This window comes from Staurois parvus, unplaced genomic scaffold (assembly GCF_062004578.1).
Source record: "Staurois parvus isolate SC_StPar_1 unplaced genomic scaffold, SC_StPar_1.0 ptg000581l, whole genome shotgun sequence".
Taxonomy (NCBI): domain Eukaryota; kingdom Metazoa; phylum Chordata; class Amphibia; order Anura; family Ranidae; genus Staurois; species Staurois parvus.
Window position 1 is genome coordinate 4,230,826 of NW_028318377.1, and position 14,380 is coordinate 4,245,205.

The 14,380-nt window shown below is 44.2% G+C and overlaps 1 protein-coding gene across 1 annotated transcript in view; it reads right to left on the reverse strand.

The window, feature by feature from the left end:
* The window catches only part of MAEA (macrophage erythroblast attacher, E3 ubiquitin ligase), a 163,423-nt gene that overhangs the window by 85,954 nt on the left and 63,089 nt on the right, over window positions 1–14,380 (reverse strand). Inside the window, exon 3 of the mRNA XM_089692282.1 lies at window positions 7,372–7,575. Coding sequence (XP_089548408.1) covers window positions 7,372–7,575 — 204 coding nt within the window. The remainder of the gene's footprint in view (window positions 1–7,371; window positions 7,576–14,380) is intronic.

Below are 14,380 nucleotides of genomic sequence, written 5' to 3' on the forward strand. Positions count from 1 at the left end.
GTGGCAGCAATCAGGAACACGGTTGTTGGCTGCATTGGTCTGCTGACACTAGGACTGGTGTGGGTAGCAATCAGGAACATTTGTTGGCAGCACTGGTCTGGTGACACCGGGACTGTGGTGGCAGCAATCAGGAACACGGTTGTTGGCTGCACTGGTCTGCTGACACTAGGACTGGTGTGGGTAGCAATCACGAACACTGTTGCTGGCTGCACTGGTCTGGCGACAACGGGACTGTGGTGGCAGCAATCAGGAACACTGTTGCTGGCTGCACTGGTCTGGCGACACCGGGACTGTGGTGGCAGAAATCAGGAACACTGTTGTTGGCAGCACTGGTCTGGTGACACCGGGACTGTGGTGGCAGTAATCAGGAACACTTGTTGGCTGCATTGGTCTAGTGACACCGGGACTGTAGTAGCAGCAATTAGGAACACTGTTGTTGGCTGCACTGGCCTGGTGACAGCAGGACTGTGGTGACAGCAATCAGGAACACTGTTGTTGGCTGCACTGGTCTGCTGACACTAGGACTGGTGAGGTAGCAATCAGGAACATTTGTTGGCTGCACTGGTCTGGTGACACCGGGACTGTGGTGGCAGCAATCAGGAACACTGTTGTTGGCTGCACTGGTCTGGTGATACTAGGACTGATGTGGTAGCAATCACGAACACTGTTGCTGGCTGCACTGGTCTGGTGATACTAGGACTGATGTGGTAGCAATCACGAACACTGTTGTTGGCTGCACTGGTCTGGTGATACTAGGACTGATGTGGTAGCAATCACGAACACTGTTGCTGGCTGCACTGGTCTGGCGACACTAGGACTGATGTGGTAGCAATCAGGAACACTGTTGTTGGCAGCACTGGTCTGGTGACACCGGGACTGTGGTGGCAGCAATCAGGAACACTGTTGTTGGCAGCACTGGTCTGGTGACACCGGAACTGTGGTGGCAGCAATCAGGAACACTGTTGTTGGCAGCACTGGTCTGGTGACACTAGGACGGGTGTGGTAGCAATCAGGAACATTTGTTGGCTGCACTGGTCTGGTGACACCGGGACTGTGGTGGCAGCAATCAGGAACACTGTTGTTGGCTGCACTGGCCTGGTGACACCGGGACTGTGGTGGCAGCAATCAGGAACACTGTTGTTGGCTGCACTGGTCTGCTGACACTAGGACTGGTGAGGTAGCAATCAGGAACATTTGTTGGCTGCACTGGTCTGGTGACACCGGGACTGTGGTGGCAGCAATCAGGAACACTGTTGTTGGCAGCACTGGTCTGGTGACACCGGGACTGTGGTGGCAGCAATCAGGAACACTGCTGCTGGCTGCACTGGTCTGGCGACACTAGGACTGGTGTGGTAGCAATCAGGAACATTGTTGTTGGCTGCAGTGGTCTTGTGACACTAGGACTGATGTGGTAGCAATCAGGAACACGGTTGTTGGCAGCACTGGTCTGGTGACACCGGGACTGTGGTGGCAGCAATCAGGAACACTGTTGCTGGCAGCACTGGTCTGGTGACACTGGGACTGTGGTGGCAGCAATCAGGAACATTTGTTAGCTGCACTGGTCTGGTGACACTGGGGCTGTGGTGGCAGCAATCAGGAGCACTGTTGTTGGCTGCATTGGTCTGGTGACACCGGGACTGTGGTGGTAGCAATCAGGAACATTTGTTGGCTGCACTGGTCTGGTGACACTGGGACTGATGTGGTAGCAATCAGAAACACTGCTGCTGGCTGCACTGGTCTGGTGATACCGGGACTGTGGTGGCAGCAATCAGGAACACTGTTGCTGGCTGCACTGGTGTGGTGACACTAGGACTGGTGTGGTAGCAATCAGGAGCACTGTTGTTGGCTGCACTGGCCTGGTGACACCGGGACTGTGGTGGCAGCAATCAGGAACACGGTTGTTGGCTGCACTGGCCTGGTGACACCGGGACTGTGGTGGCAATCAGGAACACTGTTGGCAGCACTGGTCTGGTGACACCGGGACTGTGGTGGCAGCAATCAGGAACACTGTTGTTGGCTGCACTGGTCTGGTGACACTAGGACAGGTGTGGTAGCAATCACGAACACTGTTGCTGGCTGCACTGGTCTGGCGACACTAGGACTGATGTGGTAGCAATCAGGAACACTGTTGTTGGCAGCACTGATCTGGTGACACTAGGACGGGTGTGGTAGCAATCGGGAACATTTGTTGGCTGCACTGGTCTGGTGACACCGGGACTGTGGTGGCAGCAATCAGGAACACTGTTGTTGGCTGCACTGGCCTGGTGACACCGGGACTGTGGTGGCAGCAATCAGGAACACTGTTGTTGGCAGCACTGGTCTGGTGACACCGGGACTGTGGTGGCAGCAATCAGGAACACTGTTGCTGGCTGCACTGGTCTGGTGACACTGGGACTGTGGTGGCAGCAATCAGGAACATTTGTTGGCTGCACTGGTCTGGTGACACTGGGGCTGTGGTGGCAGCAATCAGGAACATTTGCTGGCTGCACTGGTCTGGTGACACTGGGGCTGTGGTGGCAGCAATCAGGAACATTTGTTGGCTGCACTGGTCTGGTGACACTGGGGCTGTGGTGGCAGCAATCAGGAACACTGTTGTTGGCTGCATTGGTCTGGTGACACCGGGACTGTGGTGGTAGCAATCAGGAACATTTGTTGGCTGCACTGGTCTGGTGACACTGGGACTGATGTGGTAGCAATCAGAAACACTGCTGCTGGCTGCACTGGTCTGGTGATACCGGGACTGTGGTGGCAGCAGTCAGGAACACTGTTGTTGGCTGCACTGGTCTGGTGACACTGGGACTGGTATGGTGGTGATATTAGAGACACTGTGGCTAGCTGCACTGATATGGTGACACTACTGTGTGGCTAGAGACAGCAAGCACACCTCTTCATGAAGAAAATAATTTGTTTGGACCAACTCATGTTGGCTGTCATGCCTCACTGTATACAGCTTCCTTAAGAAAATAGTTTTTGTGATTCTACTGCGCGGTTTCTTACCTGGAGAACCTGTCAGTAAGAGAACGTCCTGCTGAAGGCTGAAAGTTATGCCACTACTTCGCAATCAGAAGCAGTACTGTCAGCCTGCCATGTGTGCACCATTAGGTGGCTGTTAAGCCTCATTCACATGGGTATACCGATCGGTACACTTGTGTGAAGAGCTTGCCATAGCCCCCTGCAAGATGTAGAGGTGTTCCTTGCAGACTTTAGCAGGCATCTTGTTGAAATCCAATAACAGGTGGCCAGCAGTATGAATCTTTATGTGCATCCCGCAGCTTACATCTGTGTGGGTCTGATGAACAGACAGACTGCGTTCTGATCAGTGCAACTTGTACCTAACTTGTACACAAGACAGCAGTTGCTTTTGTACTCTCTAAACTCGAAAAATCCTCAATAAAAATTTATTGAAAGGAAAAATGGTTTTAGCCTGAAGAATGAAAACTAATGCAGCCAGCACATTAACCGCCTCCCGCCCACCATATAAGGAAATGACGGGAGCAAGGCGGTTCTCTCGTTCTGGGAGGACGTCCTAGGATGTTCTTCCACTCAAACCGCGTGTGCGCACTCCCGGGGGTCACCGATCAGTGGTGTGTCACCGATCAACGGAAAGAGCCGATGACGTCGGCTCGGTAATGTGATCAGCTGTGTCCAATCACAGCTGATCGCATGTAAATAAGGAAATTCCGGTTATCGGCATTTCTCTCCTCATGAGCTGTCACACTGACAGCTCGTGAGGAGAAGAGAACTGGTAATCGGCATTCCTCAGAGGGGACAAATACACTGATCATCAGGGCACTGATGATTAATGTGCCCTGATGATCAGTGTAGCCCCATCAGTGCCAACTTTCAATGTCCATCAATGCCACCTGCCAGTGTCCATCAGTGCCTACCAGTGCACATCAATGCCACATATGAGTGCCCAACTGAGCTGCCTTTCAGTGCCACCTATCAGTGCTGCCCATCAGTGCCATATATGAGTGCTGCCTTTCAGTGCCCATCAGTGATGCCTGTCAATGCCCATCAGTGCCACCTACCAGTGCCTCCTCATCAGTGCAGCCTATCAGTGTCCATCACTGCAGCCTCATTAGTGCACATCAGTGAAGGATAAAAACCACTTATTTACAAAATTTTATAACAGAAACTAAGAAAAAACATTTTTTTTTCAAAATGTTCAGTTTTTTAGTTTGTTTAGCAAAAAATATAAAACCCAGAGGTGATTAAATACCACCAAAAGAAAACTGTCTAAAAAAAATGATAACATTTCATAGGAGTATAATGTTGCATGACTGTGCAATTGTTATTCAAAGTGCGACAGCACTGAAATCTGAAAATTGGCCTGGGCAGGAAAGTGCACTATAGGCAAGTGTTTAAAGGACAGGTAAGCTGCAACACATAACATTTTTATTTTTCCGTTCGATATCTATTATGCAAACACATGAATAGAATTGGGTTTAGATCTTCTTTTATGCCTTCACTTAACCAGTAGCGTTCGTGTATATTCTGCATCACACGATAGGTTCACTTTAGAGCAGTTTTTCTCCAAATTATGGGACACGTACCACCGGTACCACTCAAACGTACTGATAGGATCAAAATTTCAAGTCGATCTCTTTGAACTGAAAAGTTAAAAAAATAGTCTATGGTTTCCCTTTAGGCCAGAGTTCGTTTATTCCATTTTGCAGTGTGTTTTTTTCAGCATTTTATTTATTTATTTTTCTTTGGTAAAGGGGAAATGTTTTTGTTGCTGGGCAGAATAAAAATTCAAAACGTGGCAAAAACGCACTACATGCATTTCATCTTTATTGAACTCTTAAAAAAAAAAAAAAAAGTCCCTGACCCTTTCCAAAAACACAGCAGCTCAAAAAAGCATATATGTGAAAGTGCAAAGATTTGATGTGTAAATGCATAAAAAATGGCTTGAAAACTTCAACCCAATGGATAATGGATTATTATTGCTGATAAGTACTCGATGGTCTAATGGTAGTGGTACCCCAAGATCCAAATTTGGGATCATCTTGTTAGTAATCCACACTAGTTGTCAGATAAAAACACACTAGTTGACTGTGGCTAAATGGTTAGCACTTCTGCCTGGCAGTACTTGGGTCGTTGGTTCAAATCCCAACCACGGCACCTCCTGCCTGGAGTTTGTATGTTCTCCCTGTGCCAATGTGGGTTTCCTCCGGGTACTCCGGTTTCCTCCTACACTCCAAAGACATGCTGGTAGGTTAATTAGCTCCTGTCTAAATCGTCCCTAGTATGTGTATGTATGAATGTGAGTTAGGGACCTTAGATTGTACGCCCCTTGAGGGTTAGGAACTGATGTGAATGTACAATATATATATGTGTAAAAGCGCTGTGTAAATTGATGGCGCTATATAAGTACCTGAAATAAATAATAAGTGTCCCATAGGAAACCAAGTTAAATGGACTGTAGTGCATTTCTGCAAAAAGCATTAAAAAAACAAAAAAAAAAAAAAAGCAAAACAAAAAAAAAAAAATCGCATTAGCAGTGCTTTTCTGTAAACAAAAAGCCACTGTACTAGTCCTATTACCTTTTTTTCGCGTACAGGTGAGGTTTTATTTATTCCAGCTACATATGCATGTACATTCACATATATAACCCAGCAGCTCCAACATATAATTATCACACAATGAGGAGGCTACAATGGCACAACATAATGTGATTATCTTATGTAATGTAGCAGAACACAAACACCCGAGATAAATTAACACACACGCTACAAGCCTGCAGCTTGATCTGTGTCTACATTCTAAAAAAAAAAAAAAAAAAAAAACACAGAAAGAAAACTCTACATTTGATTCCAGTGTTGCAATCCAAGGTCATAATGGTATCAAAATAAGATCATTATTCAGTCTAACAAGCTCAGTCTGATGAGCTGTCTTTATAGCCCATTCTATCAAAATCATTTGTTATGGCCGCTTCTATTTTTCCAACTCGGCGCTGTTTATCACATCATTAGAGAGCGGGAAACCATTAGCAAATTAGCTCAATCGTCATATTTGATTAGCACAGGTTTTGCTGTCAGCACCTGCTGATATACAAGCTCTCGTCTCATTATTTTCTCCGAGAGATCAGATAACTTCACACAGGGAATGAGGGAGTAGTGCTGTTAAGAAGTCCGTATTCTGGGGATGAGACCAGATTTATTCATACTTGGGAGATACATATCAATTCTTTTTTCTTCTAGGAGAACGAGACAAGTAGGCCTTTATTTTTTTTTTTATAGAGGCCGATGCTGCTGGATGGTCATTTTACAAGCAAAAGAATTGCTTCCGACAGTTTAAATTATTTATAAAGCTGTTCTGCTCAATTTTTCTTTTTTGCCATATTTCAACTAAAGGGAAAATAACCTGGGCCAATTTATTTGTAGAATCCCTAACCAATATAAAAAATAGTTTTTTTTATAGTTTTTATGCTAAAGAATTGCTAATAATTTACACAACCCTAAAACGGTGGTAATCTATACATTTATTGATTTGGGAAAATGAAGATGGATCATTCCTTAGAGTTTGTGAAAATGTACTTTTTTTTGTACCGTCATCAGGACTGATAATCTACATTTAAAAGGGGTTTTCCTTTAGTTAAATATAAAATATTGCATATCAATAATTGAACTTCTTTCTTATCCACCAGGTGGAGCTCCCCACGGCTGTTCACATGACAGACTCCTCTTAGCTTCTTTGCTGTAAAAAGTTTTGAGCTGAAATTTACATAATGAACAGTCCTTTATGGGACAGTTTAGTCTGAGGCTGTATAAGGACAACTTTGAGATTGATTTACTAAAACTGGAGCGTGCACAATCTGGTGCAGCTCTGCATATAAACCATTCAGCTTCCAGTTTTGTTTGTCAAAACTTAATTGAACAAGCTGAAGTTAGAAGCTGATTGGCTACCATGCACAGCTACACCAGATTTTGCACTCTCCGGGTTTATCAAATCAATCCCCACGTCAACAGGCTGGCAGCTTCCGTTGTGCCATCTCTGTGGATAACCCATAGTGCTCTGGGAGTCCTATATCAGTCTCTCCTGATAGCCTTCAGACTAGACTACGAAGGCGCAATAGCAGACAGAGATCACCCAAGTACTGTTGTCTCCTATAACTGAAATATAGTATAGCCTGTCTGGTGTGCAAAAGATCATGGAAAAGTTATATATAATGAAGTAAAATTTCAAGTACATAAAATGTCAACATTTAAAAGATACATTCAATAGTATTTAACATTTCTTCAACTGGAGTTCAATTTTATTATCAATACATATGTATTTTATGGAATGTCATCAAGCATAAGCAACCCATGTTGTCTTTGCATCATACAACACCTTCAACCAGGTCTCCATATCAGACCATCTTACCTCAATGCCACTCTGCCTGGCCAGCTTGACGGCTGTGTTATAGTAGCCACAGCGCAGTAGATGTTCCACCATCATACGGTCCATACGTTTCTTCTTCCACATGTTGACAGCGGCTGCTTGGTCACTGCTGTGTTCCTTCAGGTGTTCAATCCGCCTCTTACACAATTTGGCGCTCTCGTCCTCTGCCTGGATTGACTCCACTGCCTAGAAGAAGAGATGTCCGCTTAAAAGAGGATCCTTTGCTTTAGATCAGAGTTTCTCAAAATGCGGGAACTGCCATGTGAGAAAATATTATTAATGTCAGTTACCACTGGCAAATACCATCAGGAGCTCTGCAGAAAGCAATAATGTAGGCCGCACTGTACATTTTAGACAATTTCTTAGACAAATGGTATGTGGTCACCCTCCCACCCACAGCCTATGCTTTCTTATCAGAAACCAATGGAGGTGTATTTACCGTAAACCCAGCTAAAAAAATCCAGCTGCTGTGCAGGGTTGAAGGGAGTATAACGTGAAGCAATAACGTGGAAAGCAATGTCAAAATTTTAGCTGCACCACTAAGGCTTAACATTGATATGTTCCAAAAAAAAATGGTGCATGTGAAGCTCCTGGACCGGATGGTTCACACTCACAAGTTTCAGTTATTTCTCAGTTATTGTTTCTAATTGAGACTCTTTAATGATTGGATCACACAAATGTGGTATCTACATTTAAAAAGGGGATGGGGGTCTTCACTCACTCACTACAGATCCGTAAGTCCAAGTCATATATTAGGAATAACATTGATAGGAATGGTACAGAACCACATTCAACAGCATGTGACAGAAAATTTACAATCAGAAAAATTTACGAAAGAGATGTTATCAGACAAATATTTATTTTTATGGAGAAGTAAAAAGAATCTTTGGCAATAAGATGGCTGTGATATAGTTCCACACTAATGCGACTGACTCGGTTCTTCCCAGACATCTAATGCGTAAAATAAGGTATGGTTTAAAAGATTTGACCTGTAAATGCATAAAAAATGGCTTGAAAACTTCAACCCAATGGATAATGGATTACCATTATCCATTATGGTTTCCTCCCACACTCCAAACACATGCTGGTAGGTGAATTGGATCCTGTCTAAATTGGCCCTAGTATGTGTATGTATGAATGTAAGTTAGGGACCTTAGATTGTACACCCCTTGAGGGTTAGGGACTGATGTGAATGTACAATATATATCGAAAGCACTGCATAAATTGACAGTGCTATACAAGTACCTGAAATAAATAAATAACATAATAAATTAGACATTCCCACTGCAACGAGGTTTAATATTGCTGTTACACCTCATGCACACAGGGTATTAAAACGCAGCTGTTAGAGAGGTGTGACGTTTTTTTTTCTGCCTCTAAACGCCCTTCTATGTTAGCCTGTGGGGGTTATTTACCAAAATGCATAGTGAAAATAATGGTGCACCTCCAGGTTTTATTGTCAAAGCTTATTTAACTGCTTCCTGACCCCCTATAGCAGATATACTGCTACAGGGCAGCAGGGGTGTGCAAAATCACGTATATATATACGTGATTTTGCATTGCTGGGTAGGGGGCTCGCGCAAGGCCTACCCGCAGCGCTAGTTGTGGCTGCGGACGTCAATTACCGGGTCCCGGACGGTGATTACTCGCTGACACCTGGCGATTGCCGAGCATCTCCGACAGGGAAGAAAACTGTTTGAAAACAGTCTTCTCCGTGTCAGCTCATGCACACTGCTTTGGATGGCTGTGCAGAGCATAGCCATGCAAAGCAGTGTGATTACAGGGAAGCACAAACACACGGCACCATAGTAAAACACACCCAGCACACAGTTAACCCTTTGATCGCCCCTCAAGTTAACCACTTCCTGATCAGTGCCATTAGTACAGTGTCAGTGCCCGCTGCAGTCCCACTATAATTCGCTGATCGCCTCCAATATAACTTTCACGTAAACCAATTAATTTACACGTATGGGTATTTTTTGTAGCAAAGACATGTAGCAGAATACATTTTGGACTAAATTTATGATGAAATTTTATTTTATTACTGGACATGTTTAACCTCCCTAGCGGTATGATTATGTCGGTATTTCTGTGCTCAAAGCGGTACTTTTTTTTTCATGGAAATATGTCTTTTTTATTGTAGGCCTGTAATTTTTAGGAATAACTCACTGAAATCTGTCTGAACAAGAGTCTAGTAAACATCCCGGGTATAATAAAACTTGAAACACGAAATCATAAATTATAATATAATAAATAATCATAAAAAATAATAATATAATAATAATAAATTTAATTCAATAATATAATCAAACCAAAAACACTGAAATTTGAAATAGAGCACCAAGTTTGCTCATTGCTGAGCTCAGTCGCAGAATCGCTTTCAGTGTCTGATGATGAATTTCCCCACGAATCATTATCACTCAATTCTGCAAGTGGTTCTGATTTACAATCGCTGTTCTCTAGCCGGTTTAAAACCGCTTTTGACCTAAAGGGACGCTTTTTGGACGCCATGGACATTTCTCAGTTTCCAGGCAGAAAGAACAGTAAAAATGCACGCAGGGCACAGGACAAAGCACTCGGGACAAAATGTATGTGAAATGGTTTGATACAGTAATGTTTTACTATGTGATTTTAGTGTATTTTGTGAATGCCAGTTTTTAAAATTTTCAAATCTCCCGCCAGTTCCGTCCCCCGTATGTCCCTGACGCTCGCAGGGACCGGAACCCGGAAGACTGATGCCAGCATTGGCCGGAGGAGATGGCTGGGGCGCTGCAGGGGACACATCGCAGGAGCGCAGGACAAGGTAAGCACTGCAGGGAATCCCTGAGCAACGCTGCATGGTATTCCCGAGTGTAGCTCGGGGTTACCGCTTTTGGTACTGAAACTTTACTCCGAGCTACACTCGGGAATACCACCAGGGAGGTTAATAGCAAAAAGTAAAAAATACAGTTTTTTTTTTTTTTTTTTTTTTTTTTTTTTAATAGCGCAAAAAAATAAAAAAATGCACAGGCGATCAAATGCCACCAAAAGAAAGATCAATTTGTGGGGGGGAAAAAAAAAAAAAAAGGACATACATTTCATATGGGTGCAGCATTGCATAACCGCGCAATTGTCAGTTAAAATAACGCAGCGATAGAACACAAAAATGGCCTGGTCAGGAAGGGGGGTAAATCCTCAGGAGGGCAAGTGGTTAAACAAGGTGAAATTAGAAGCCGATTGGCTACCATGCACAGCTGCACCAAATTCTGAGTGCTCCAGTTTTAGTATATTCCCCCCGACGTGTTCTTGCACACATAGGCATTTACAGGTGTTTAGAGGCATAGAAAAAACGCATCACTTGCGCGTTCAGGAGAGGAGCAATTGTCAGAAAAAAATGCTAGATGCACCTATACTTATCTAAATGCTGGGCACGTTTAACACTTGAGCATGCATTCATTCCAATGGCCATAATAAATGAATATTCTGCCCAGTGGAATGAACGCCTAAACATGATTGCATTGCTTTAAGGGCATTTTTTAAGCTGATTTTGGACATATTTGCACCAGGGGAGGAAAGGCATCCAAGGGAAGGAAAAAAAAAACCTCCTGTGTGCACGAGTTCTAAAACTTATGCACTTGGGCACTCAAAATATGCATGTAACTTGCAATCTAAAAGGTGTAAATTTGGGTGAATCAATATCTCAGAAGTATCTAGATGTTCTGGTACATCACAGACTTATTGTAAGGTACAACTACAGGCTCCCAAGTGACAGTCTAAACAAGGGAATGCACAAGCCTCACAATAAAAATCATCCTTCATTTTCCCTGACTGAGCTAAATCGACCTTCATTTGCATCTAAGACACTGCAGCTCTCAGTGGGAGGGTTTTAGCAACAGAGGCAGTGCTGTCATTCCAGAAAGTAGCAGGCAGAATAGGTGTGGCCAGGTGCTGACTGACAAGCTACAGGCTTATGAATTGGCAGGGACTCTGCTGATGGCTACACCCCTCACTACCTTGTTTTATCCAACCTAAATGCAAGCTGGCATGGCCTACAAGAGAATGGGGACTCTGCTCTCAATTCAGAAGCAGTGCAGCATCATTGCCACACCATTACAGGAAGCTGCAGTAGGTGAACTTCACTGGCAGGATCACTGTTGATCCTGCCAGTGTGAAACTTTGTGGGGCACTAACAGAGAAGAAGTGCAGATCTATTTATAATTAAGGAGCTGTAGCACTTTTTAATAGGAGGCCATTTAGCAATACTGAATGCCTAAGATACTATAGACTATAAGAAACAAATTAGCTAAATGGACTTTATATACCATTAAGAGGAGATAATTAATGGGTGAAAAAAAAAAAGCCCATATATAAAATTTAGTGGAAAGCTAACCACTTAAGGGCACCACAAAAGATAACATCATTACAGGACACAAATGGTGACTTAGGGTGGTGGTGGTCCAAACCAATAAGCATAGCAGGGGATGAGAAATCCGGAATTCCCAAAAGTGCCAACTGTGGTCAGCCAGGAAACCTTAATGCAGCAAAAGAAAGACCCATCATGTTTACTTAACTTCAACAATGGAGGATGTCCAGCAGTGCCATCAGCACAAAACTGTCAGAAACCAGAGGGACCTAGGTACACCCATCTACTGTCTGTAGAGGTCTGAAGCTGTCCTCATGGAAAAATTGTCATCAAGAACTATCTTCAGTGTAAAGAAGAACAAGGAGTCCTGGAACTGATTGTTTGGCCCCCACAGAGCCCTGGTCTCATCATCTAGTCTGTCTGGGATTACATGAGGAGACAGAAGAATGTGAGGCAGGCTACATCCACAGAAGATCTGTGGTTAGTTCTCCAAGATGTTTGGAACAACCTACCTGCCGAGTTCCTTCAAAAACTGTGTACAATTGTACCTAGAAGAATTTAAATACACACACACACACAGTGTATATAAAGTGGGGCAAAAAATTATTTAGTCAGCCACCAATTGTGCAAGTTCTCCCACTTAAAAAGATGAGAGAGGCCTGTAATTGGCAGCATAGGTAGACCTCAACTATGAGAGACAAAATGAGAAAAAAAATCCAGACAATCACATTGGCTGATTTGGAAAGAATTTATTTGCAAATTACGGTGGAAAATAAGTATTTGGTCACCTACAAACAAGCCAGATTTCTGGCTCTCACAGACCTGTACCTTCTTCTTTAAGAGGCTCCTCTGTCCTGCACTCATTACCTGTATCAATGGCACCTGTTTGAACTTGTTATCAGTATAAAAGACACCTGTCCACAACCTCAAACAGTCACACTCCAAACTCCACTATGGTGAAGACCAAAGAGCTGTCGAAGGACACCAGAAACAAAATTGTAGACCTGCACCAGGCTGGGAAGACTGAATCTGTAATAGGCAAGCAGCTTGGTGTGAACAAATCAACTGTGGAGCAATAATTATTAAATGGAAGACATACAAGACCACTGATAATCTCCCTCGATCTGGGGCTCCACGCAAGATCTCACCCCGTGGGGTCAAAATGATTACAAGAACGGTGAGCAAAAATCCCAGGACCACATGGGGGGACCTAGTGAATGACCTGCAGAGAGCTGGGACCAACGTAACAAAGGCTTCCATCAGTAACACACTATGCCGCCAGGGACTCAGATCCTGCAGTGCCAGACGTGTCCCCCTGCTTAAGCCAGTATATGTCCGGGCCTGTCTGAAGTTTGCTAGAGAGCATTTGGATGATACAGAAGAGGATTGGGAGAATGTCATATGGTCAGATGAAACCAAAATAGAACTGTTTGGTAGAAACACAACTCATCGTGTTTGGAGGAGAGAGAATGCTGAGTTGCATCCAAAGAACACCATACCTACTGTGAAGCATGGGGGTGGCAACATCATGCTTTGGAGCTGTTTCTCCACAAAGGGACCAGGACGACTGATCCATGTACAGGACAGAATGAATGGGGCCATGTATCGTGAGATTTTGAGTGCAAACCTCCTTCCATCAGCAAGGGCATTGAAGATGAAACGTGGCTGGGTCTTCCAACGTGACAATGATCCCAAACATACCGCCCGGGCAACGAAGGAGTGGCTTCGTAAGAAGTATTTCAAGGTCCTGGAGTGGCCTAGCCAGTCTCCAGATCTCAACCCCATAGAAAACCTTTGGAGGGAGTTGAAAGTCCGTGTTGCCCAGCGACAGCCCCAAAACATCACTGCTCTAGAGGAGATCTGCATGGAGGAATGGGCCAACATACCAGCAACAGTGTGATCCAACCTTGTGAAGACTTACAGGAAATGTTTGACCTCTGTCATTGCCAACAAAGGATATATAACAAAGTATTGAGATGAACTTTTGATATTGACCAAATACTTATTTTCCACCATAATTTGCAAATAAATTATTTTCAAATCAGCCAATGTGATTGTCTGGATTTGTTTTCTCATTTTGTCTCTTATAGTTGAGGTCTACCTATGATGCCAATTACAGGCCTCTCTCATCTTTTTAAGTGGGAGAACTTGCACAATTGGTGGCTGACTAAATACTTTTTTGCCCCACTGTATATGTTTAGCTCTCGTGGAAGATGTTCGCACCAATCCAAACTATTTTTAAGGGCCTGGTAGAACACTTTATTAAACAGGAAAAAACAAGTTCCAGTCCAACAAAAACAGGTTGTACAGGCAGGGGTTTTATTTTGTCACTGTAGAACAAGTAACCAAAAATACCAGGCTACCTGTTTATTCAGTCAGCAGCGCCGCTTGCTCTCTTTCATCTCCCTAACCACAGGCTCCTCGGGCTCACTCAACTTATACTTGTGGCCACTCGCTGCACAGGCCCCACTCCTGGCCTCTGGATAGGGTTCTCCCAGAACCACAGGGAACTTCAACTTCTCAGGAACATGGGACTTCCTAAAGCCCCCTCTGTGGACTTGCTAGTCACCTCAGCTTTCTCATTCTCTCTGGACCCACGTAGCTGTCCTGACTTCTCCGGTCCTTTGGGCAAGAAGTCCCCCAACATGG